The 24,239-nt window shown below is 38.9% G+C and overlaps 1 protein-coding gene across 1 annotated transcript in view; it reads left to right on the top strand.

Annotated features, from left to right (window-relative positions):
- The window catches only part of DCT (dopachrome tautomerase), a 34,586-nt gene extending 19,319 nt beyond the window's left edge, over window positions 1-15,267 (top strand). The window contains exons 7-8 of the mRNA XM_012534404.3: window positions 8,698-8,899; window positions 12,208-15,267. Coding sequence (XP_012389858.1) covers window positions 8,698-8,899; window positions 12,208-12,380 — 375 coding nt within the window. The 3' untranslated portion in view covers window positions 12,381-15,267. The remainder of the gene's footprint in view (window positions 1-8,697; window positions 8,900-12,207) is intronic.
- Window positions 15,268-24,239: the final 8,972 nt, after the last annotated feature.

Genomic DNA, 24,239 nt, shown 5'->3' on the forward strand with positions numbered 1-24,239 from the left:
AGAACTCACAGTTAATTTAGGCTGTTTACAAAGAGTTTCATGTTGAAGCCAATTCAGCTTCAACAGTATTGAAAGCCAGGTTAAAGCACTTAAGTTCACAGAGCTGTAGCTTCCGGAATTTCAAATTCATGAGTCAATTTATGCAAAAACATTGCATATAACATTTATTAAATTTATTTTTCTGAAATCTCTTCAAGCAAGAGAAATACAAAGTTGTATATGATCGCAATACTGAGTATAAGACGGCATAATGCTAAAATGCAGGAAAAACTCTGAACTGATCTCTGAAATTCTAATTTTAAGGTAATTGAAGGAAATGCACACATTTATCATGGAAAATAATATTAGGTCACAGGAATGCTAAGTAGTTCTGTTTTCAATATTAAATGTAGGTATAACCTAGAAAAGAAAAAAAAGAGGGAAACCAATAGACTAAAAAGTTAAATAGTTAACTGCCACAAAAGAAACTATGTTAGAGACTAGTAACTTTCTTCCCAATTCCTAAAGATAATATTCTTAAAGTGAATTTGGATATTATCCTCCTAGAAAGTTACATTCGGCAAGTTGTAATTCTTTCAATTCCACAGTAGCTAGGAGACTCATAGGTTGCATGGTTAGTACTCACTGAATAGCTCATGTGTCTGTTCCTCACCTTATATGCTGAAATTCTAAATGGAATTAAGACATACAAGCAGCCTTATTACCATTTGTATTTCTTTCTTTTTTTATTGAGCTATAGTCAAGTTATTTACATATAATATTGTATATATTATATATGTAACTGAATCACTTTACTTCACACCTGAAACTAACACAATATTGTATGTATTCTTTCTCAGATTCTTTTCCGTTATAGTTATTATAGGTTATTAGATTATTACAACATGTTGAATATAGTTCCCTGTGGTATACAGTAAAACCTTGTTGTTTATTTGTATTTCTTAACAATGACAATCATTTGGATAAGAAAGGAATTTAAGAACATAAACCAAGAAAAGAGAAAATGAGTTTCTAAAAACAAAGATCTAATGGATCACACTAAGTTAAGCCTGTAAGACCTTATCAGACTCTACCTTTCTAGGCTGCAATAAAATGACTAAAATTAATAGGTCATAGTAGCAAATATAAAATACTTCTGAGTTAGTATGAGTTTAGTTGAAATTTTACAAAAGAAGTATATAGGACATTGCTTTTCTCCCATCAAGAGCAAAGCACTTACATTGCTTTTTTCCCATCAAGAGCAAAACACTTAAAAATGGGTTTATTATATTTATCTTTCTTAAAAAGTCATAGAGTAATATCTTGAGTAATTAAAATAACATTGTTTTATGTCAATTTTAAATGTATTAATGGTTTAATGATTTATAATTGCAGAAATATTGGCAAAAAAGTTTTTAGATGTCCATAATTTCATTTCAATATTTCTGCTTATTTTGTTTCATATTCTTATATGTTTATACAGTTGCCAATATAATGCACACATTTTTAGGTTGTTACATAGTTTCCTAAATTTTTTAATTAAAAAAAATTATAACATTATAAGAGGTTCAAATGTAAAAGGCACAAAATGAAGTCCCTGTATCAATACCACCTCCCAGCTATCGATTCCCATTTTTCCCTATTCTTCCAGATATATTTTATAGATATACAAGCACATATATTTATGTATAATATTTCTCTTTTTTATACAAATGGCAGCATACTATAGAGACTTTTGAGACTTTGTTTTACTCTTTAGTTTTTGTTTTTTTACCTATTCTAAACACTTTTTTTTTTAAAGGCCTCATGGTATCCTGTAGCATGAATTTTTCCTGAAATTGGTCTCCTACTGATGGATGTTTAGGTGGTTTCTAATCTTTTGTTTTACAAACAATACAGCAATAAATGAACATGTAAGATAAGTCAAGAGGATAGAATCACCGGCTCAGAAGTTAAATAAACGCATTTGAAATTTTGATAGATGTTGCCAAATTGCCCTCTGGGAGGTTGAATGATTTTTTTCTCCGACCAGCTATGTAGCAGAGGGACAATTCCCCGACTCTTTCTCATTAATATGGTATGTTATTACACTTTTTCATCTTTGCCAATGTGATAAGTGAAAATATTTCAGTGAATTTAATTTTCATTTCTTTTCTTCTAAGTGAAGTTCAGCATCTTTTCACTTATTTGGAGAACCATTTGCATTTCCTTCTCTGTGATCTGCATGTTCATGTAGGATAATGACTTCTGGGAGAGCAAAAAAAACTAAAGGTTCTTAAGAGAATTAGTTAAATGATTTATTCTCTATGTAAGCTAGTAACAAATACAACATCCTCTTTTGATATTTTATTTTTCTTGGAAACCTAATACTCTGTTCATATAAAGATGTATTTTCTAAATTTCACTAGCTTAAGGGAAGCTAATGTGATCATTGATACAATATCCAATCTCCGGAACAGTGGTTAGGTTCTTTAGTGGTTAGTACTTAGTTGATGTGCAATAAATTATTGAGCATCTATTAATGTGTCCCTACACTAGATGCCATGCAAACATAGTCCTTTAAGTTCACAAACTGTGTCTGGTAAACAACTCTCCTCATTTTAAATATGGGGAAAATAAAGTTCAGAGAGGCTAAGAGTTGAGTACAACATCAGATGAACTAGTAAGTGGCTGAGCAGAGATTATAAGAAAAGTTTTCTCCTCAAAAATTTCCCCACGTGGAGTCTTCCAGCTACAATTTTGCCTTTTGTCAGTTTAGACAATTCTAATTTGATCACTTCACAGTTGCTTTCATTATAGCTGAGGACACATTGTCCTGTTAGATCATGTTGATAGGAATTAACACTAATTGGTGAGGCAGGTCTGAATAATTTCCCTTGACTTTTGAAAAGATAGGGCATTGGTTTTGTCATGAGTAAGGATTCATGACTTTAAAATGCCACATTTACTTATTTAATATATGTATTTTTAAATAACTGAGATAGACAGCCACTGATTCCTAAGTAGCATAACATCTTGGTGAATTTTACAAGAGCTGAGGTGCCAGAAAGGGTGGCTGGCCACTTGCTTGGGCAGGAGCTCCCAGGGTGGCAGGGTTTCTATAGGCTCAGTCTGGGTGGTTTTATTTTATTTCATTTTATTTTTAATAATTGAAAAGCTCTAATAATATTTAATTAGGTACAAGAAATACTCTTGACTGAAGTGTGTACCACATTCTATCATGATATACTCTTATTTACTCTTTTTTTATTGAGGTATAGTTGATGTACAATATTACATAAGTTACAGGTGTACAATATAGTGATTCATAATTTTTAAAGGTTATACTTCGCTTATAGTTATTTTAAAACATTGGCTATATTCCCTGTGCTGTACAGTATATCCTTGTGGCTGATTTTATACACAATAATTTGTAGAGATTGTTTGATTTTTAACTTGTACATGCTAAATGGCTAAATGGAGCTGAAGGGGTTCTTTTCAACTCTAGACTTTATAAGGATAAACACATACTGTACTGAGAAGAACTAAACCTGTAACTAAGAGATGAACTATATACACTTCATTATTGATGAATTAAGTAGTATAACAGCAAACCATAATTTATATACAAATCTAAGATGGTTCTAGCATTCATTTGAGTTCCTCTCTCCTAGAGCTTTGGTGGTCCCTTAGTCTTGAATGGCCTGGGAGTATCTCAGTTCTTCTCTAGAATCTCTTCTAACATCACCCTGGTCCTCTCTTTTCAACCTGTATTGTCTGCCTATGATGTATGCAGTTCAGCATACATCACATCTTTTAAATTGACATACTAATAGCAGAACTCTCCTGTGTTCTCTGTTTGCATCTGTTCAAAATTTAATGCTTAAACTACAAGCGTTCTTCCTCAAGGGTATAGCAACTGAGTTCCTAATGCTCTTGATATTTCTTCTTATACGCATGCTATCATATCTTATATACAGTGTATACTGTATAATTTTATGTATACATATGTATATTTTGTATCCAATGCTATTATACAAATCTTTTGTGCAGAAAGGGTGCTTTCCCTATGTAACTCCTCCAAAATGCCTGAAAAATACCTTCTATTCTGTCTGCTCAGGATGCAGTGAGAGAGTGGGTAGAAAAGGATAGGGAGAGAAAATTATAGCAAAACGGGAAACACGCACCATCCAGGCTGAGCACTGCCCGGGAGACTATTATTATTCAAATGCCCATTTTCTCTGGTTGTTTCTTCTCTCTCACTGAATGTGCCGTCTATGGAGTACTCATGTCCCTGTGGGAGAGCTTAGTCAGCTAAGTAGAAGTTGGGTGTTGTGTAACTATTTCATGCCTATTGCATATGGCTTATTTAGGTATGTAAAACCAACATCTTGACTATACACTGCTTCAAATCCTTGACAGAACAAGGCAAGCATAAATAAATATTATTGATACTATAAAATAACAAGCATGGTTAGCTATGCTTTTTAGGAGTTACCATTAGGAATTCTCTCATTTAGAAATTCGGACCCAACTTTTTACTTGTGACTTCTAACTTAAGTTTTAAATTAGAGCTTCTCATATGGAACTGTGTGTCTATCATGTGACTTTTAAATGCTCAGATATGAATTCTTAGAGGACCAGAGCATCATCATGTTACCACAATAAGATCCACCCTGATTATGAATGACATCTTCTGGATAGTAATACGTGAACTCAAGTGGTGAAAACCACAGTGAGCTGGTCTTTGATAAAGTACAGATGTGTTTTCAGTCAGCCTCAGGTTTCGATAGTAATGTTCCTCCAGGCACAGATACTCTTCTCTTGTCATCACGAGATTCCATGTGGCCGCAATCTGAATTTGCAGCCATTTAAATGAAGGTTAAGTTTGGTAGTAACTTTATCCTCCAATGATCTTGAGAAAGGCATGCATGCTTTCCCTGTACTTTATTAAGTTTCTTTATGCCTGTAAGCACAACATTTGTTGATCAGTTGCTTTCTTCTGCAAGGGTTACATTTAAAAATTTTTACCTCGAAAGCCCATGTAATCACATTTTCTTCAATACTGCCTCGCAAGTTGAAATTTAGTGGGGTTTTTTTTTCTTCCTGTACCTATCCACACTTTGTTGGAACAAGATAGAATAAGTTTTATACCGAAATTTGTAACCTCATTTCTGAAGCACTCAATTATTAATGCCAAAATGTAACTATGAATCTCTATAGCAGATATAAGTCAACAACAGTTTACTTTTACTTTGTTCTGTTTTTATTTATTATCATCAAATTACATTTGGCCTTTATAGAGATATTAACTTAGCTTATTTTCAACCTGTGTCCAACAAACATTTCATTAGTTTCTCAAGAGCAATTCAGGGTATTTCGTTGAGGAACAATGTTCACAACTTCATCAAAAATACCTAGTCTCCAGGTTGCACTATTTCTCTTTCTAGCCTCTGGATATATTGTAGCTCACAGCATTTTGTCTGTTGCCTTTTTTGCATCTTCTTGGCACACACTGGCCTTTTTTTTTTTACTACATTCTATAAATTGGGTACTCTGTGTGTAGTTCCTACTACAGCTTTTATTGTATAATGTTTAACAACCCTTCTGAGACCTATAAGAGACCTCTGAGACCTCTCCTTCTTACTCTTCCCCTGTTATTTCTCCAAATTATGAATTGTTTTAGAGTGTTGTCCCCTCCTTAATTATTTACACTTTGTGCTGGGTTAATTCTAGTGCTTTCACCCAGTTATTTACCTCTTACAGCATTAAATCTGCATCTTTCTATGCCCCGAGAGTCTCTTATTTCTTTTCGTAAATCACAATTTGATCTCTCACTTGAACTCAGACAGTATCTAAAAGTTCAAGAGATGCTGTATGGCCTTGCTTGGAAAATACATTCTGGTACACCCCTTTTTCTGTGTATCACTTAGCATTTGGTTCAGCTGCTTAAAACAGAAAACCAAAATTACAGAAGCCTAAACAAAAAAGAGGTTTATTTTTCTCTTCGTGTAAAAGACCTCTAGTGGCAGGCGGTCCAGGGCTGGTATAGTAGCTCCGTAGTCATCATGAACACCTTCTGTCTTTCTGTTTTACCATCCTTGGTGAGTGGCTTCTTTTCTTAACTTTGCTCGCTAGCTGCTAAGATGGCTGCTGCGGCTTCAGCCATCACATCCATGTACCAGGAAGCAGCAAGCAGAGATGGAAAATGAAAAGGGGACACTTTTAAGCGAGACAACCACCTTTAACGAGATGTCCTAGAAGTCCTATCCACTGACTTGCAGTTAAATCTCATGGATAACTTGACACATTGTTTCACCCCAAACACAAAGGAAGTTACTGTGGAAGAAGCAGAGAAAGGCTATTGGGTAAGCAACCCACAGTGCTTGCTACACTTAGACACTGTACATCTATTGCTTGGTCTCCACGCTTGAGGCAAAACTTCTGTTTGATGCTGGCAGGCTCCCGAGGCTACGCCTGGAGAAGGAAGCACAATTGCCCTCTCTGGGAACCTCTTAACCTTATGTGGAGTTTCCAGGATTTAGGGCATGTGATATTGTTTTCTGGGACCCACACCAACAACTAACACTTAGCTCCTTTTCCAGGGCTGAGGCCCCTTCTCAAAGATGAACTGTTTCTGAACTCTTCTTGTGGGAAACATTGGTCACTAGCATTATCATGTGTTCTTCTCAAGTTGTTGCTCATGCGATAAACTCTATGCCTTTATTCCTCCGGGGTTTAAATTTTGTTACTCAAAGCCAAGATTTCAGAACTCAGAAAATCCTTTCTCTCTGTGAAAGCCCAGGTCTTACAATTTGATGTTTTGGTTTTTAACATGATTGTCTCTGCCATGAACTTTAAAAGTCCATTCAGGAAAAAAATCCCCTCAGTAAATCACTTGATTCTTTTTACTATCCTGAATGTAGAAAGCTCTCACTGTTGCCTGAATGGGTGGACTAACTACAAGAAACTTTGGGTAAGATTTGAAACTATTATCTACTAAATAAACAACAGTAATACAAGCCAGAAGGGCAAGGCAATTAAAAGGGTTAAGAAGTGCAAAGGACTGAGAAGTCAGACTGGGCTTCCCTGGTGGCTCAGTGATTGAGAGTCCGCCTGCCGATGCAGGGGATGCGGGTTCGTGCCCCGGTCCGGGAGAATCCCACATGCCGCTGAGCGGCTGGGCCCGTGAGCCATGGCCGCTGAGCCTGCGCATCCGGAGCCTGTGCTCCGCAACGGGAGAGGCCACAGCAGTGAGAGGCCCGCGTACCGCAAAAAAAAAAAAAAAAAAAAAGAGGGCAGTCAGGGAAGATGTCTCAGTACAGGGACCACTGAGCTTGTCTTGAAAGACTCTGATGCCAGAAAACAGAAGGAGCAGGATTGCAGACAGAGGGAAATAGCACTTGCTAGAAAGAGGCCTGTTTGGCTGAATTGTACAAAATATAAAACTAATTTGCATGGCACTGTCATCAGCTAACAGAAACTTATTAAGCATCTACTCTGTCCAAGTTGTATGCTAAGTCTAAAACTTCAAAGATGCAAAGACCTTATCTCTGGCTTTTAGGAGTTAGGGGTCTTGTTAGGGGAAATTGATAAACAAATAACAAGTTATAGTATAATTTGACGAGCTCTATAATTGGTAAATTGGTAAACGAATTCATTTAACAAGTATTTATTGAATTAAATGTCCCCCTTCCCCCTTGCAGCAAACCCTGGGTTGACAGGCCCTAGGGACACAGCAGGGAAGGAAAAGCAGACAGGGCCCCTGGGCTCCCTGAACAACAGTCTAGGAGTGAAAGAGAGCCTCTAACCACGGGGCTGATTTCTCACATTTACGTCCTGCTGCAAAATCAGGACTATAAATGTGAAATTTTGCTGTTAATATTTTAAAACATGTAATAATTGCTGTATTTGAAAAGGACTTAGCTTCCTTGAGAAAATAAAACAGCACTATGTGCATTACAATGTTTTTAGACTTTTGCTGGCGTAACGCTGAGAATTCAGATGATAGGGTTATAAAATGAGCACATAGAAGGGTATTCCTGGTGAGAAAAATTTGAACACCCATTTTGGATGTTTTCTTTCTTTCTTTTCTTTTCTTTCTGTCTTTTTTTTTTTTAACTATCCGTTTGTATTATAATACTGGTAAACACGTTTCCTTTCTCTCTTGTTAAAAGCAAATCATCTGAATATTGACTACACTATATATCTCATCACACTTGCCTTTTTTTCCTGAACCTAATAATTAACATGCATTTGTTGAAGGCCTCAAATATTCCTAAACCAATGTTAAATCTGCAACATGAACTTTCATTTGTCTTAACAAAGGGGTTTATAATCCTGTTTGGAGAGATATGCCATACAGCCTTGGAAACGTCACTAAATATGCCAGTGGGTATGTCACCAAGAAGTTCCTGATGTCAAGAAGAACCAACCCCGGGCTTCCCTGGTGGTGCAGTGGTTGAGAGTCCGCCTGCTGATGCAGGGGACACGGGTTCGCGCCCGGGTCCGGGAAGATCCCACATGCCGCGGAGCGGCTGGGCCCGTGAGTCATGGCCGCTAAGCCTGCGCGTCCGGAGCCTGTGCTCCGCAACGCGAGAGGCCACAACAGTGAGAGGCCCGCGTACTGCAAAAAAAAAAGAAGAACCAACCCTATTTCATTTTAGAGAAAGTTCCAATCAGATTGGTCTGATTGGAACAGACCTATCAATGTTAACACCGTGTTCAACTGTCTTGCAGGTCCTTCATTCCTTTACTGATGCCGTTTTTGACGAGTGGATGAAAAGATTCAATCCCCCTGTGGATGCCTGGCCTCAGGAACTGGCACCCATTGGTCACAATCGGATGTATAACATGGTTCCTTTCTTCCCTCCGGTGACTAATGAGGAACTCTTTTTAACTGCAGACCAGCTTGGCTATAGCTATGCCATTGATCTGCCAGGTAACTAATGCAACTTCTAAATGCGTGATTCATTCATCTTCTAAAGAAGCTTTCTCTCCTTCTTCCTTTCTTTTTAGTGTAAACCACGACCTTAAATTGAAGTACTCAGGTCTAGTTAAGTTTATTGGCAATTTTATAGAGTATCTATATTTACCAAAATGAGCCTTTAAACTACCAATTAAACATCAGAAAAGGGACTGGTTGGATGACTCTTGTTTTAGAAAACTGAAAGTTGTTAAGAGAACTTATTTCACAGGGAAAGTATCTACACCCGATTTGACAATTCTACTTGCATTAATTGAAAACTGGCCGTGGTTTGAAATGCCTAAGCAATAAAATCAAAATACACTAGCCACCTACGGATGGGTACTAGCAGGACCTGAAGGTAAGGCTGGGCTTATGGTGAGGCAGACGCAGCACGTGACTCAGGCACAAAGTTCAAGGGCAGGCCAAAAACTCAGTAATTGAGCTAAGGAGTAATATTCTCAAATACCCAAATTCATGCAAAAAAATCTATGATGAATACACTACCAAAAATTTAAAGACAGCTGTCGTTGTTTGTTTGTTTTATACCCCTGCATCAGTTTGTAAGTAGACCAATTTTTTTTTTCCCCCAGTTAGCCAGTACCAACCTGCTGAATGGGTTTGTGAAGATGACAATGGCCTGCCAATAGATTGGGCTGCACGGGGCTTCATGTGTACATTTTTTTTTTTTAATGAAATTTTTGAAGTCATGTTTTTAAGTTGTAGGTTTTTTGTTAGCTTTTCCACCTGGTTCAAAATATGGGAGGATGTTTTGATAAGTGTAGGTAGGGGCATTATATTTTTTTATTTGCCCAGGCCCCAGTATAGCGCCATGTGTCATTTAAAGAATCTTAGGACAGGTTGAGAAAGGAAGGTAAAACAATTTTTAAAATCTCTAAATTTTCAAGAAGCTGCAAAACATACGGCCTGTCTGCTGGCGGCATTTCCCATTGGTGCAAAGTAATCAAGATGATTTCTGAGGTCACGTGTCTCTCTCTCTCTGTCTCTCTAACTTTCAAAGCCTTTCAGACCCTGGACCCTGTCCTTTCTTTTTCCTTCCAGTTCTACATCTACTGCAGCTTACTGATTTGAAGTTTCCGTTCTTTGCTCAGCTAAGGATATCTCTTTGAAACTTTTCTCTTTTCTCTGGGATTGAACATAATAATAATCAGAAAGTTTGGAATGTGCATTTTGACCATGCTTCCATGTCTTCTGACATCAGCCAATTAACAGGTACAGACCAAGAGTCTAAACATGCCCAGAATGCACTAACTCATTAGAAGATACAAATTACATTCATTTATTGGTTTAACAAAGAAATTTACAATCCTGCCTGGGGAGACATAACTATAACAGAAGGTTGGAGAAGGGAGAGAGGGATTTGGGAAGGGAGCTGGGTCTTGAACTAGATTAAAGAGATGGTAGGTCTTAGGTAGGTGAGGGGGAAAGAAGGGAGCATGTTAGATTGAAGAAGGGCAGGGAACAGGGCTGTGAAAGACACATGTAGTCTATATAGAGGACCATGAGACAAAGGTCTGGTTGTAGTGGAGGGCTTGGGTAGATAACTGTGAATTAAAGTTGGATTTGAGAGAAGGGCCTGGTTACTGAGCGCTTTAAAAGCTGGGCAAAAACCACGAGATGCCACTTTACATCCAGAAAGCAGAAAGTAACAAGTGTTGATGAGTGTGGAGAAAATGGAATCCTCGTGCACTGCTGGTGGGAATGTTAGGGTAGTCTCTGTGGAAAACAATATGGCAGCTCCTCAAAAAATTAAATGTAGAATTACCATACGATCCAGCAATTCTGCTTCTGGGCATATATATACCCTCAAAGAATTGAAGGCAAGTAATGAGATATTTGTACACCTCTGCTCATAGCAGTGTTATTCACAACAGACAAAGGTGGAAGCCACCCAAGTGCCCAATGACAGATGAATGGATAAAAAAATGTGGGCGATACATACAATGGGATATTATTCAGTCTTAAAAAGGAAGGAAATCCCATCACATGCTGTAACATGGGTGAACCTTGAAGACCTTATGCTAAGTTAAATAAACCAGTCACAAAAGGACAAAAACTAGGACTCCACTTCTATGAGGCACCGAGAGTAGTCAAATTCATAGAGACAGAAAGTAGGATGTGTTGTTACCAGGGGCTGGGAGGGAATGGAGAATTGGGGAATTACTATTTCAGTTTTGCAAGAGAAAAAATTTCTGTGGATTGATGGTGGTGATGACTGCACAAAAATGAATGTATTTAATGTCACGGAACTTAATTTAAAAATGGTTAAGGTGGTAAAACATATGTAATGTGTGTTTTCCCACAATTAAAAAATAATAAGTAACTAAAGAAAAGCTAAGCAGAGGAGTTTGGACGATAACAAAGGCAATCGTTTTTGGCTCCTGAACCAAGAAATGACAGAATAAAAATCTGTGTTTTAAGAAGATGAAGATGGCAATAGATCCTGCCAGATTGCTGCAGGAGGAGACAAATTAAAATCCTCTTGGAGAAACACCATTGTGATGAGTCAGGGTCCTCTGTGGGATTGGAGGGAAATAACTAGAAGGACAATCTTACAGTTAGAGAAGTGTAGAGTATAGAACAAGAACCCAGTTCAGAGAAACTGAATTTAAGTACAGCTGGCCAAGGATATGATAATTTTTAAGGAAACAACAAAAAATGAAATCCATTAATTTTGTGGAAAAGTGCTTATAAAATATATTTGAATAGAGGATTGGATTTATCATGTGATGATTCAGATTTTATTCACAACTATTTAAATGGGTCCAAATTCCTTCTGCTCTTGCTATTGATTCTCTCCTGTTATAATAGCCAATCTCATTTGTCTTACTCACTTATCACCCCATAAAAAAGGTAGAGACAATAGAAGAATTTCTAGACCTGAAGGTTGTATATTTTGCAGTTCCCCAGATACCATTTTAGCATGCATTTTTTTACAGATGAGTTTCTAACTCACAAAAGTAGTTATATACTTCCTTGGAGGGTTTATTCTGTGTAAGTATTTATCGTAAGAAATTTTTAAAATGCAATAATCTACATTCAAATAATGGAATGCCATTTCCCACTTCCTCCAGAAAAACAATTGTGGATATGATAAATAGTCGGTAAGGAAGGAGAAGATAAATTTTATTCCGGCCAGTGTAGTTTTGCTTTATCAACAAAAGTGCATGTGAAAGGCTAATAGGTTTATTCTTCCCTTGTCTAAGAGTATTCAGCCGATGAAAATCCCAATCATAGACCCTTCTCTTCTGCTTTAATTTCAGTTGAAGAAACTTCAGATTGGACCACAACCCTCTCAGTGCTTATGGGGATGCTGGTGGTTTTGGTTGGTCTTTTTGCACTGCTGCTTCTCCTTCAATATAGAAGAGTCCGAAAAGGATATACACCCTTAATGGAGACACAATTAAGCAAGAAGAGATACACAGAAGAAGCCTAGATGCTCACGCCTTACCCTAGAGAAGAGGCTGGCCAAGGCTTAGTTCTGACACTGACAGTGAGCAAACGAATCCTCACTGTTTTTCCTTTCGTTGAAGATCTTTGGCATAGCTCCTCCTGTTGTGGTGATCCCAAATACGGAAGACGCTTAGCTGTAGTTTCTGGTTTGCTTTGTTTATCTCACAAACAAGCTAAAGTGCTTGAGGGTGTCTCTACCATCAAACAAAGGTAGAGCTGCTGCTGATTGGTGGTATTTGTTAATAATTCCTCATACTGATTAAGCCTCCTCGTGTTCTGAGAGCACCCCAAAAAATCGATAGAGTGGATTCATTGAAATTTGCAGGTCAGTGTAATTTGAGAGCTGGACAAGATCATGGTTAAATCTTTCTCAGCCCACACGTCTTCATTTGTAAAGGGATGGGGGCAGGAAGGTGCAGGTGCTACGTGAGTCTCCAAGGTCTCTTTTAGGTGTAAACATCTGTGATTTTAGGTGGCTTCCTGGTCATCTTTCTGCGGCTTCTTTTTCTTCTTTTCTCTTGTTCTCTCCAGCCTTTAAAATGGTCTTGAAGATGAAAATAGGCCTTATTTTCCATACAGGATGGAGAACGAATGAATGAATGATCAATTTGGTTCTCTTTTATAAATTAGACTTTACAGAGTTTATAAAGAGTCTGCAGTTCTTAACAGCAGAGCTATCACCAGAGTCCATATTCCTTTGCTAGGGAGCCTCAGATGAAAACTTATTCATGCATTTGGCTTATTTTTAAGAGTTGACTTTAAATTCATTAATGCTGCCCTGTACTGACGTTACTTACAAATGCTAATTGCGTCTTATCATTTAAAAGCAAACCATCCATACAAAATATGACAATTCAGAATTAAATGGCTATGATCCACTAAGTAATCATCAGATTATGAGAGATGAGAATGAGGCAGTCTTTACGAAAACGTTTAGGCTTATCAAGATGATCCCTACTTCTGACGAGTTAACGTTTTTTGAGCTCTTAAGACAGTTTCATCTGTTCACGTCTGGTATCCATGCAGTAGGAGTGAAGCCACCGAGGTGGCCCTTCTGTCCACTCACTTCAGCTCCTCTCTACTGGAATGGATGTGTGTGAAGAATGGGGCTTAAGAGCACCCTGGAGCCTTCTCCATATGGGGGGGCTAGAGGGTGCAAGATTTACCAATACCCAGTGTTATTCCCCGGAATAAGACTGCAGAAGCCAGAGAAATGGACAGAGCTCAATCTGAACTGAATTTGAGTGAGTCTCATAAAGTATATCTGAGAGTAGGCTCAGCAGAGGAGAATCAAGACAGCCCAGAGTCCTTCATGGGGTGAAGCCCTGCTTGGACCTCTAACCAGCGCCACATGCATAGATCTCAATGCCTGCCTTTAATAGAATTCATGGAAAATTCAGCAATGTGTTATTAACATGGTCCACTCTGGCAGGTTTATTTTCTGAACTCAAGGTTGTTGGGGAACACATTTTTACGTCCTGTTTTTAAACCAAAAGAGAAATATCTTAAGATGAAGATATAAGTGCGCGTGGTAGGTATGTTCCTGAAAAGTTGTGTATAGATCAATTATACATTAAAAGCACCAGGGGAAATTACTTTTTATGGATGAACTATTATGAATAATTCTATAAAGCACATAACCACCTCTAGCTTATCCTTCGAGTATATCAGAATTTTCATACATCATATTCTCATAAGATTTGTTTAAAAGCAAGATCTATCTGTGGCAGAAATAAAGACTAACCATTTACACTTAGCTCCTTTTAACTATAGTGTGTGCAACTTTTCATAAGTATTATGTTTTATGATGCCTTCCTAAGAGAAATAGTTTCCTAATTTTGTAGTTCATATTAGAGTAATAAAATTTTCTAGCATTTTGTAACATTACAATAAATCAATGACGACAGCCTTTCAGCAAATCTAAATGTAGAATAAACCTGTAGAGTAAAAAGTTGGTATTTACTTACAGTGAATACTATGCAGATAAACTCAGAAAATATCCCCGAGCATTGTACAGCCATACGTCTCAATGATGGGGGGAAATATTCAACCTTGAAGAAAATGAACAGATTGCTTTATATGCATCTATCTGTAGTATTAGAAAAATTGTGTGTATATGAAGTATGATTTTAAAAGAAACGCTTCTTAAAAGCTAACATTCAAAAGTGAAATGAAATCCAATAACATCTTTCCTTTGTGAATTAAATTCTCTTCTAATTCTAAAATTCTTTGACATAAATTTGTGTCTTGCTTAGGATTTAACATTGTTAATTATAATAATCCTAATGAATAATTCTAATCTCATATTAACAAAAAGTAGAAAACTTACTCAAGAGGAAAATAAAAATTGTTTTGCAGATTATTGTTCGTCTGTTGGGGGCTATTGTTTTTTAATTTGTGAACATCAATTCCCATCTTTTTGGCACTCGATATATACATGAAATTTTATGTATATACATAAAATACATAATAACTACTTCACTTTTGAAAATAAGTCCTTAAACTTGGACGGCATTATGCTAAGTGAAATACGTCAGACAGAGAAAGACACATACTGTATGATCTCACTTATACTTTGAATATAAAACATACAATAAAGTAGTGAATGAAACAAACAAGAAGCAGACTCACAGATATAGAGAACAAGCTAGTGGTTACCAATGGGGAGAGGGAAGGGAGGAAGGGCAAGACAGAAGTAGGGGATTAAGAGGTACAAATTGTCAGGTATGAAATAATACAGCCAATATTTTATAATAACTCTAAATAGAGTATAACCTTGAAAAATTCTGAATCACTATATTGTACACCTGTAAATTGTGTAATATTTTATATCAATTATACTTCAATTAAATAAAAAAGAAGTTCTTAAATATGCTGGTGTTTCTAATTTCTATTGAGTTTCTAAGCAACTGCTACTTCCTAGCTCTCTATGATATAGGCAGGAAAAGGAGATACTACCCCTTTTCCCAGGTAAAGAGTCACCTCTGATGTCCCTACAGTCTAAAGTCTAAAGACTGAAATTGGAGTGGGGGGTGAGTAGGGAAGCCACTTGAAGTCACTGTCTAGGGAGGCAGCCTCCTCCTAGAGGAGCCTTTCAGCTCAGTCAGCTTGTTGGAGACGCCCCGAAGAAGGAAATTAGAACCAATAGAGGTAATGGTTACATGGCGTTCGCTTCCACTTCTAGATTTGAAGCTCCTAGAGGTCAGGTTGTACAGCTCTCTGTACAGCTCCAATGCCATTGTATCAAAGCACTTTAAATAAATAGCTAGAAAACGGTGGTGGTTAGTTGATACAGGCACATAAAAGAGCGAATTCACCTCCCCTCCCCTACCCCCTGCCCCCTCAGTGGGAGATAGCTACTCTCTTCAATGCAGTGGCAAAACCCAACTCTTCCTATTTCTCCAGGGCCTTGTTCATCCTGATTACTCTGTAAATATTTTTTGAATGCATAAACTAATCTCAAAGTAGAACTTTTTTTTTTTAATTTTGTTTTTTCAAAGTAGAACTTTTCATTCAGGGCTTCTGGCATGTGTTTTGACAGGTACTGGATAAAACATAAGATAATGGGGTCTTGTATCGCTGCCATGAAATGAATAGCAGCCTATCTTTCAGATTCTGAGTTGTGCCTATGCTAGATAGAATTTTATTCCATACAACCTAATACGAGGGGCTACTTCTCAGCCATATTTTCTTCTTGGGTGTATCTTTTCCCCACCACTGGTAGGCCCTAATTCTACCATTCATATGGACAAGATTAGAAAGTTAAGACCTCACAGTATCATTATAGGGCCTTCCACCATCTGATGTCTTAAAAGCCTTGTTTCCGTGGAAGGAGTTAGTGGGCAAATGATATAGCCAGGCAAAATCAGTGCCTTTCTTACATGGATGGACCCACTGGTGAAACTAAAGAAATTCTCAAAGATAATATGATACTTTACTTATAATGGCAGTTCAAGATGAAAATAATTCCTGTGAATTTAATTATACTTGGGTAGGTAGTTTAATGAAATCTTGAAAGCAACACACAAGAAAATTGTGAGCAATAGGATAAAATTTTTGAAAGCTAAACAAAACAAACAAACACACAAGCTTCCTATTCAAGGCCTGAATGCTCTGTATATTATCACCAACAGTATTTCTATTTGGAAGAAACCATTAACCCACTTATGTTATTTGCCACATTGATTCAAGCCAGAATTCTTGGATGTAACATGACGGAATTTGGTCCTTTCTTCTAGCCATTCTCTGCTCCTTCGCTGGTTTATAACAAAGCTAAAACTATCACAGTGTCTCCCAAACATAACTGAGAGAAGCTTAAACTTGTCCCTTTTTATTAAAATACTAGAGATTTCACTGCCAGAGTAGACACTCTGATTACTCATTCACTTTGTATGTTATTGGGTGTTCCTGAATTTGTAATGAGCACAAATGACCATTTTGATTGAGAGGAATTAGGCTCACAGTAAAGCAAAACCTGCCCTCTTGTGTTGTATTAGAAAATTGCACAATTTTGGTAAAGTTCTTAGAGCTGTTTTCCTCTACCGTGGTTAATTGCCTGGGGTCAGAGAAAAAAACAAATGCCAGAAGGTTTGCCATCAATTCAAAAATCAGAACAGATAAAGCACAATATTTAGAAGGAAATGATTTCCTGTGCAGGCAAGGTAATCATATAATTAAAGCTCTTAGACTTTCCTTTCCAATGTACTTTGAAATGTTAAATGTTCCCCTGCAAGCCATAAAACTCTGGGTGAACATTTCAGGCCACTGGGCAAAACTCTTTTATGCTTGTCAGATACACAGAGGGTATAATTTAGTCAAATATTATTTATATGATCATACTGCAGCTGGAGATAGGGACTACTTCTTTTTCAACTAAAAACAGTTATTGAGGGTTTCCCTGGTGGCACAGTGGTTAAGAATCCACCTGCCAATGCAGGGGACACAGGTTCGAGCCCTGGTCCGGGAAGATCCCACGTGCCGCAGACAACTAAGCCCACGTGCCACAACTACTGAGCCTGCGCTCTAGAGCCCACGAGCCACAACTACTGATCCCACGTGCAGCAACTACTAAAGTCCGCGTGCCTAGAGCCCGTGCTCCACAACAAGAGAAGCCACAGCAATAGCCCCCACTAGCCACAACTAGAGAAAGCCTGTGTGCAACAGTGAAGACCCAACGCAGCCAAAAATAATAAATAAATTAAATTAAATTAAAAAAACCTGTTACTGAGAAGGTGGTAAATTTCAGTAAAGTTTTTAGAAAAATACTGGATCAGTGAATTGAAACCAGATATAAATATCTGAATTGGGGTGTAGGTGTGAGCAGTGTCAGAAAATGTCCTTTACTGTGGAAAATTCACTTTTCAAGACTGGACTATTGGCATGGTGGTACCGAAAGCAAATGTTTACTTGGGTGCCCACAGTGGCTTGTCTCATATTAGGTGATTGCAAAGATAAAGAATCTCAAATAATAAAGAAAACAGGGTCTCTATCTAGGTTTTGTGAAGCTCTTTCTTCTAGTACGTACACCCAGGTAAAGATCAGAGGGGGGAAACAGGCAGGGCATTTGTTTGCGTATTCTGAGAAGTTTCGTTTAAGTGAAAAAATTGGGGCTGAAATTTTCCAGCTGGCTCTATCTGTTATTCTCTTTCTCTGGTGGTTCTCTCTGAATGGGGATTCCAGACACGGTGACAGTAGCTGTTTTTATGGTGAGTACGGAAAAGGAAAAAAAAAAAAATCCTCAAAGCAGCAGTGGGGAAGTCAGATTCAAGGCACTTAGAATGCTGCAGTCTTCCCCGGAGGAGAATCATTCATTTACTCCCTATTGATAAATATGTTATTCTGTGGCACACTTTGCTGAAAACTTAATTTCCAAAGCAGCAAGTTTATTATTTATATTTCTACTTAAAGTCTCATTTCTAATATTTCTGCTTCTTTAAAAAAGCAAGTTTTGGGGACTTGCATGGGGTTCCCCATAGTTGTACGTCCCAAATTACGATTCTTTGCTACTCGAGTAAACCTTGTTTTCCTGGTTTAAAAAAGAAGGGGGGGGGGAGTTTTGTCTTGACTATTGCTACTAATCAGCTTTTTCCTTCTTAAAAGAATATCCGTATTTCAAAAATCTTGCATTCCACACCAAGGAGTGATGCTCAGCTAAGCCACACGTGTCGCTGCTTTGTCTCACGAGTAACTCAAGCGACGGATCAGCCTTGAAAACAGAAATGTGATCTCAGTCATAATCCGAGCAGTCCTGTACCACGCTCTCCTCTTTAGTTGTGGCCAACACATAACTTCCAACCTTTTCAGCTCTGAAACTCTGACGTGAGCTGCACCTTTTCTTTTCCTTTCAGGCATTTTACAATTCTGAGGCTTGTTAACATTTGATAGACTCAAGGTCGTTGTTCTTCCTTTCTGTGCATTTCTCTTTCCAGCCAGGTGCTCTTATCAAGATGCGGGCGTCTTTGTGTTTTTAACACTTTTCCTTGAGACAGTCCCAACTCTTTGATCCTGTGCTGACTCGGAATCGTTTGCTGTCAGCCGTGCCCAGCGGAGATCTGGTGCCTCCTGGTGCTGCTGTCTGCCAGCGCCTGACAGCCTCGTCGGGCCTCTCCGACAGTCAAGGAGCTCTTCCAACCCAGTGACATGCAAATTTGCTCCTTTTCTGCTGTAGTTTGTCACAGCCCACATTTTCCACCTTAGCTGCACAAAGGCAGGCAGGGTAAAATCGTTCTGGGGTTGATGCTGGCCGCAATGTATGTGAATTCATTGTTTTTAAACAACAGCTACTCGGAACATCAAATTACTGGGAGCTCACCTTGCAGCTAGGTGGCAGGAAAACTACCTGCTTTTCTGTTTGCTGGAGAGAGGATGCCACCGAACGGCTTTTATCACAGGGCAACCTGCTCACCTGTGTTGTAGCTGTCAGAGGATAAGAACTCCGTGCCTCTGGAAGTTTTGCTGAGACTTCTGGGTATGTACCTAACTACACAGAATCACAGGAGAACAGAAAGACTCTGCAGCTCATTTCCTGTTTATATCTGTCAGCTTAGCCCCACTAGAACTTATTCCCTTCCTCTGTACACTAAAAAGGTCATGAAAAAAATATGTTACCTAAAAAGCCCACTATTTTTTCCCCTATTCAAACCACCAGTAAGTGATTGACCTTAATTATCTCCCTGTGTGAAACCTCTGGCAGTTGAAGATAAGGGTTCTCAGCTCCCGTGAATAGCACCGAGTTTCCTGAGCCCGGTCACAAGTCCGTGTTCTGTACAATCCGAACATAATTCTCTGTTGACACTTGGCAGGTACCTTTTCTTGCCCTTGGCACTGGTTCAGTGGTTAGGGAGGGCTCCCAAGGGCTATTTTCAATGGCAAAAGGACACTTTGGGGATGAAACACGAACTGGCCTTGGCTGGCATGGAAGTGAAACATATGAAGAAAGCTATTTTTTTTTAATTAATTTTTGTGACAAAACATATATAACATAAAATTTTCCATTTTAACCATTTTTAAGTGTACAATACAGTGGCATTAAGTACACTCACAATGTTGTACTACCATCACCCCCATCTGTTTCCAGAATTTTTCATCATCTCGAACAACCACTCTGTACCCACTAAGCAATAACTCCCCAATCCTTCCTTTCCCTCACTCCTGGAAAATTTAACAAGACTTTGGGAAGTCTCCACCATCTCTCTCCTGGTACCCTCAGCTCTGTGATTTTGGTGGAAACCTAATGGTCTTAAACCAATTACTCTTTTCCATAACATTGGCTGCAGCGTTTCAGCCGTGAATGCAAAACTGATAGCCGAAACATCAGAAAGGGATTTTTACTGAGGATTCTAGGAAATAAGGCCAAAAGTCATGGTCTCGTCCCTGAGTGATATGGTGGGAAGATGTGAGGTCTGTAATCACAGCAGCCATTTTGTCTCCTTGAGGGAGTGTTTGAAGCAGTCAGGGAGTACCCCACTTTTTTCTTAATTTAGGCCAGTTTAAGTTCGTTTTTCTCTTACAATATGAAAAATCCTGACTGATAAATTCATCTTCAGGGAATTTAAAATTAAAGTGAGGACATAGAGGAGTTCATTTATTTAGTATTTATTTCCAGATACCATAATCCATGCCTTCAGTTGAGTAAAAAGAAATTCTTCTTTGTTCTTTCAAGATTGCAAGAGAAACATATCAACTTCTAAGGAAGGGCTCCTCTGAGTGTAAAGGGACAGTAGAGTGCAGTCATTCAGTATGTGGCATTTAAATTCCAGCTCAGTCACTTATTCGCCACCTAACCTTTTTTGACTTTTTAACTGCTCTGGGCTTTAGTTTCCTTGTCTGCGAAAGGATATTAATAATGTTCCTCCTGTTCTGTACACACATAGCTTGTTTTAAGAATGAACTGAGTTCATATATTTATTCTTGAGAATACTGCCTGTGTATTAGACTAGGGGCTCAAACAACAGAAATTTATTTTTTCACACCTCTGGAGGCTAGAAGTCCAAGATCAAGGTGCTGGTGGGGGTGCAGACAACCACCATCTTGCTGTCTCTTCACGTGGTCTTTCCTCTGTGTACCTGTACCCCTGGTGTCCCTTTGTGTGTCCAAATTTCCTCTTCTTATAAGAACACCAATCAGATTAGATTGGGGCCCACCCTACTGGCCTCATTTGAACTTACCCCTTTAAAGACCTTATCTCCAAATATGATTACATTCTGAGGTTCTGGCGGTTGAAATTTCAACATATGAATTTGGGGGGATATAATTCAGCCCATAACAGCCTGGAACGAAGAAGTCACTCAATAAATGTTGATATTTTTTGTCAAATCCCTTTGGAATGCCTGGCGTGTGGAAGCAATGCCGCAGGTTTCAATTTCATCGATCAAGACACGAAACGGTGGCTCCAAACTTAAAAGGAGCCTCTGCAGGGTAGGCAAAGATAGCTGAAACCTAAGCAGCGCTCTGCAGAAGGATCACTGCCCTTTTATTCATGATGCAAGGAGCTGTGCGATTTCCTGTTGCTCAGGTGAGGGGTGGGAGGGTCACTGAGCCACAGATGGTTTCCATTGGCATGAAGACCTCTCACCCCTGGAGAGGAAGAAAGGCAAGGAGGGAGAGACACAGAGAGAGGGGCGCTTCAAGCAGAGCTAGCCATCCTGTTAAGCCCCAAAGGACATGCTACCTTTTTCACTTGGTGGAGAAAGAACCGGACTGTAAATGGGCTGTGAAACGTTAAACGTGAGTGAACTTTAAGCAATTGACATGATGTTTCTGCTTCATTACCGATTTCATTTTTTCTGCTCCTGAAGCCATAGAAAATGTTCCCAGCTACCAGTTCTTTCTAAGAGATAAAGAACTTTAAGAATGGACTCAGGTTAGATTTCCCACAGATATTCTTTGGACGCTGCCCTTTCCTTGGTTTTCATCCCTTGGTTTGGCTTTGAAGTGAGAGTGAATCAGAGTCAGGAGGGAAAGGGCTGACTCCCCGCCTTAGGCTGGAGGGTGAGCTGTTTCCTGCCTCCCAGGCAGGAGAAATGAACAGATTCCCCGCCTGCTCAGCCCCATGAGCCCCACCCCCGTTGCTTAGCGCTTGCCTGGATCCTTGAAGGTTTCAATTTGTCATTTTAACCTTTCCAGAGGTCACTTTTTCGTCTTTGCGTATTTTGTTTGTTTTTCACATATTTGGCCATTGTAGAACATATTCTTCCCAAAATTATGCGTGGATACTCTTAGCCTGCCTTACAAATTGCACGTTGGATTTGCACAGATCAGTGAACCGATGAAGATTGTGAGCTGTTCCACTCTGGGGGTTCCCTGCCAGGCGACGGCTCAGTTCAAGAATTGTTCGCTTTTTCTCCCTGCAGTACTGGTGCGCCTTTCTGAGTATTTAATTTCATGTTTACTCCTTACTATTTTAGAAAAGTGTGTTAAAAAAATGAAGCAAAAGAAAGATTAATGCTAAGTTTCACAAGTTTAGTACATTGGGGATCAAGATGGAGATCTAGTGAGGGTTGATGTAGCCTCGAAGGAATGTAAGCTGGTCATCTATGGGTTTAATTGTGCAGGAAAAGAACGGAAAGAAAAATAAGAATTCTGAAAAATACATCATTAAGGTTGTGTGGAAACGGTGAGGTGTAATTAAAAATCTGAGAATGTTTTTTCACTCTCTGGGAATCTATATCTGTTGCTGGATTTTCAACTTCAACGTCTTTGGAGATTGACTATCATTGGAATTAGAATCAGCTGTTGTCAGGTGAATAGCACTTGGCTGTGGGTAATTTTAATTTACAACCCCAGTCAGACTATTCTTTTTCGTTAGACCATTAACAAGGTCAAAATAATGTCTATTTATGTAAAATGTTAAACCTAAGCGAGATGAACTCTACATCCACCCGCCCCCCCATGACCCCCAACCCTGGAGATTGTATATTTACTGAACAAAATTTAAGGGAACAAAGGCAAATATACTTTGGCCCTTTTATCACTCATCACTGTTCCCAATTCAACTAATAAATAGAAATTTGTATTCTTAATCCTAATTAAAAAGTCCTTTCCCCAAAGTAAGAGGCACGACTGAGGTCACAACCTTGGGGTCCAGATATGACCATGTCTCTTTTGTTTCAGGTGAAATGACATCTGACCCACTAGCAAGAAATGTGGGATTCCCATCTCTGGGCTTCCCCCTTCTTGAATGACTCAGCAGTGCTGGGGCTTATGCAGTCTTCAGTCTGACTTAATTATTCTTGTGGTAACTTCTCATGATTCCCCCCCATATGCATTTTGAAAACTGTTTGTAAACAGTCCCCTCCTAGCTAAAGGATCCGTGCACTGTTGTCCACTGCTGTCCCTTTCCCTTTAAGACGGGGCCCCCTCAGGCTGCTGAGGTGAGCGCAGCTCTTCTGGCGCCACACGCAGGCATCTCCCCGGGTACCGGTTGCCCCAGGAACATGGGGTTTGGCATCCGACCAGTCTTGTTTCTGAACTCACTGTCCCCTTTCTTTGCAGAGGGAAGGGAATATCTCCCCTCCAAACCTGGCAGCTTTTCCTTTGCAAACCTTGGAACTCTGCAATATGACTCTAGAGGTCAGGAAGATGGGAGGGTTAAACTGCAGGAGGGCGGTAAAGAAAGAGCATGGGGAGATCCGCAGTTGTGGGCCGGGAGACAGGAGACTGAGATCTAGCCCCAAGTTTTCCATTTACTGGCAGAGTGATTTTGGGTAACCAACCTGACCTCTCCGAGGTTCCTTTTGCCATTTTATAAAGTTGGTGGGGGGCGAGGGGGTGTGGATTAAAGGATCTTTAAAACTCTGCTAAACTAAAGAGGAGAAACTATAGGATATAACAGAAGGAACACTGAACTGAGAAACAGAAAGCTGGCTCTAAATTCTCTTTCTAACATTTGCTGGTTCTAGATGTTGGACAAACTATACATGTTCTCTGACCCTCAAGTTTCTTTCACAGAAGGATGATACTGCCTCCTTCATAGGTTGGTTGCAAGGACTGTTAGGTAACACAGGTGAAGACACTAAAAGTGGTGCTCGCACATAGATATTCAGCAATCATGCATAGAATCTCAACTAATGAATCTGAAGTTCATGCTTTGTGATTATAAAAAGGACTGGAGGACCGTTTCATTGCCGTGGGATTTTTGCCTTACTTATCTTCAGAAACTGTGGCTGACAAAGGCAAATAAAATGTAAAACGGAGGAAAATTAAAAAGATCAAAAGGATAAAATGAAGCAAAAGGAGAGAGGAACTGATAACATCTTTCTGGACATAATTACAGCGTGGGATACCAAATTTAGCGCGGACTTTCTTAGCTAAGTAAAATCTAGGAATACATTGGCTTTTATAA

The sequence above is a fragment of the Orcinus orca genome, chromosome 18 (assembly GCF_937001465.1).
Source record: "Orcinus orca chromosome 18, mOrcOrc1.1, whole genome shotgun sequence".
Taxonomy (NCBI): domain Eukaryota; kingdom Metazoa; phylum Chordata; class Mammalia; order Artiodactyla; family Delphinidae; genus Orcinus; species Orcinus orca.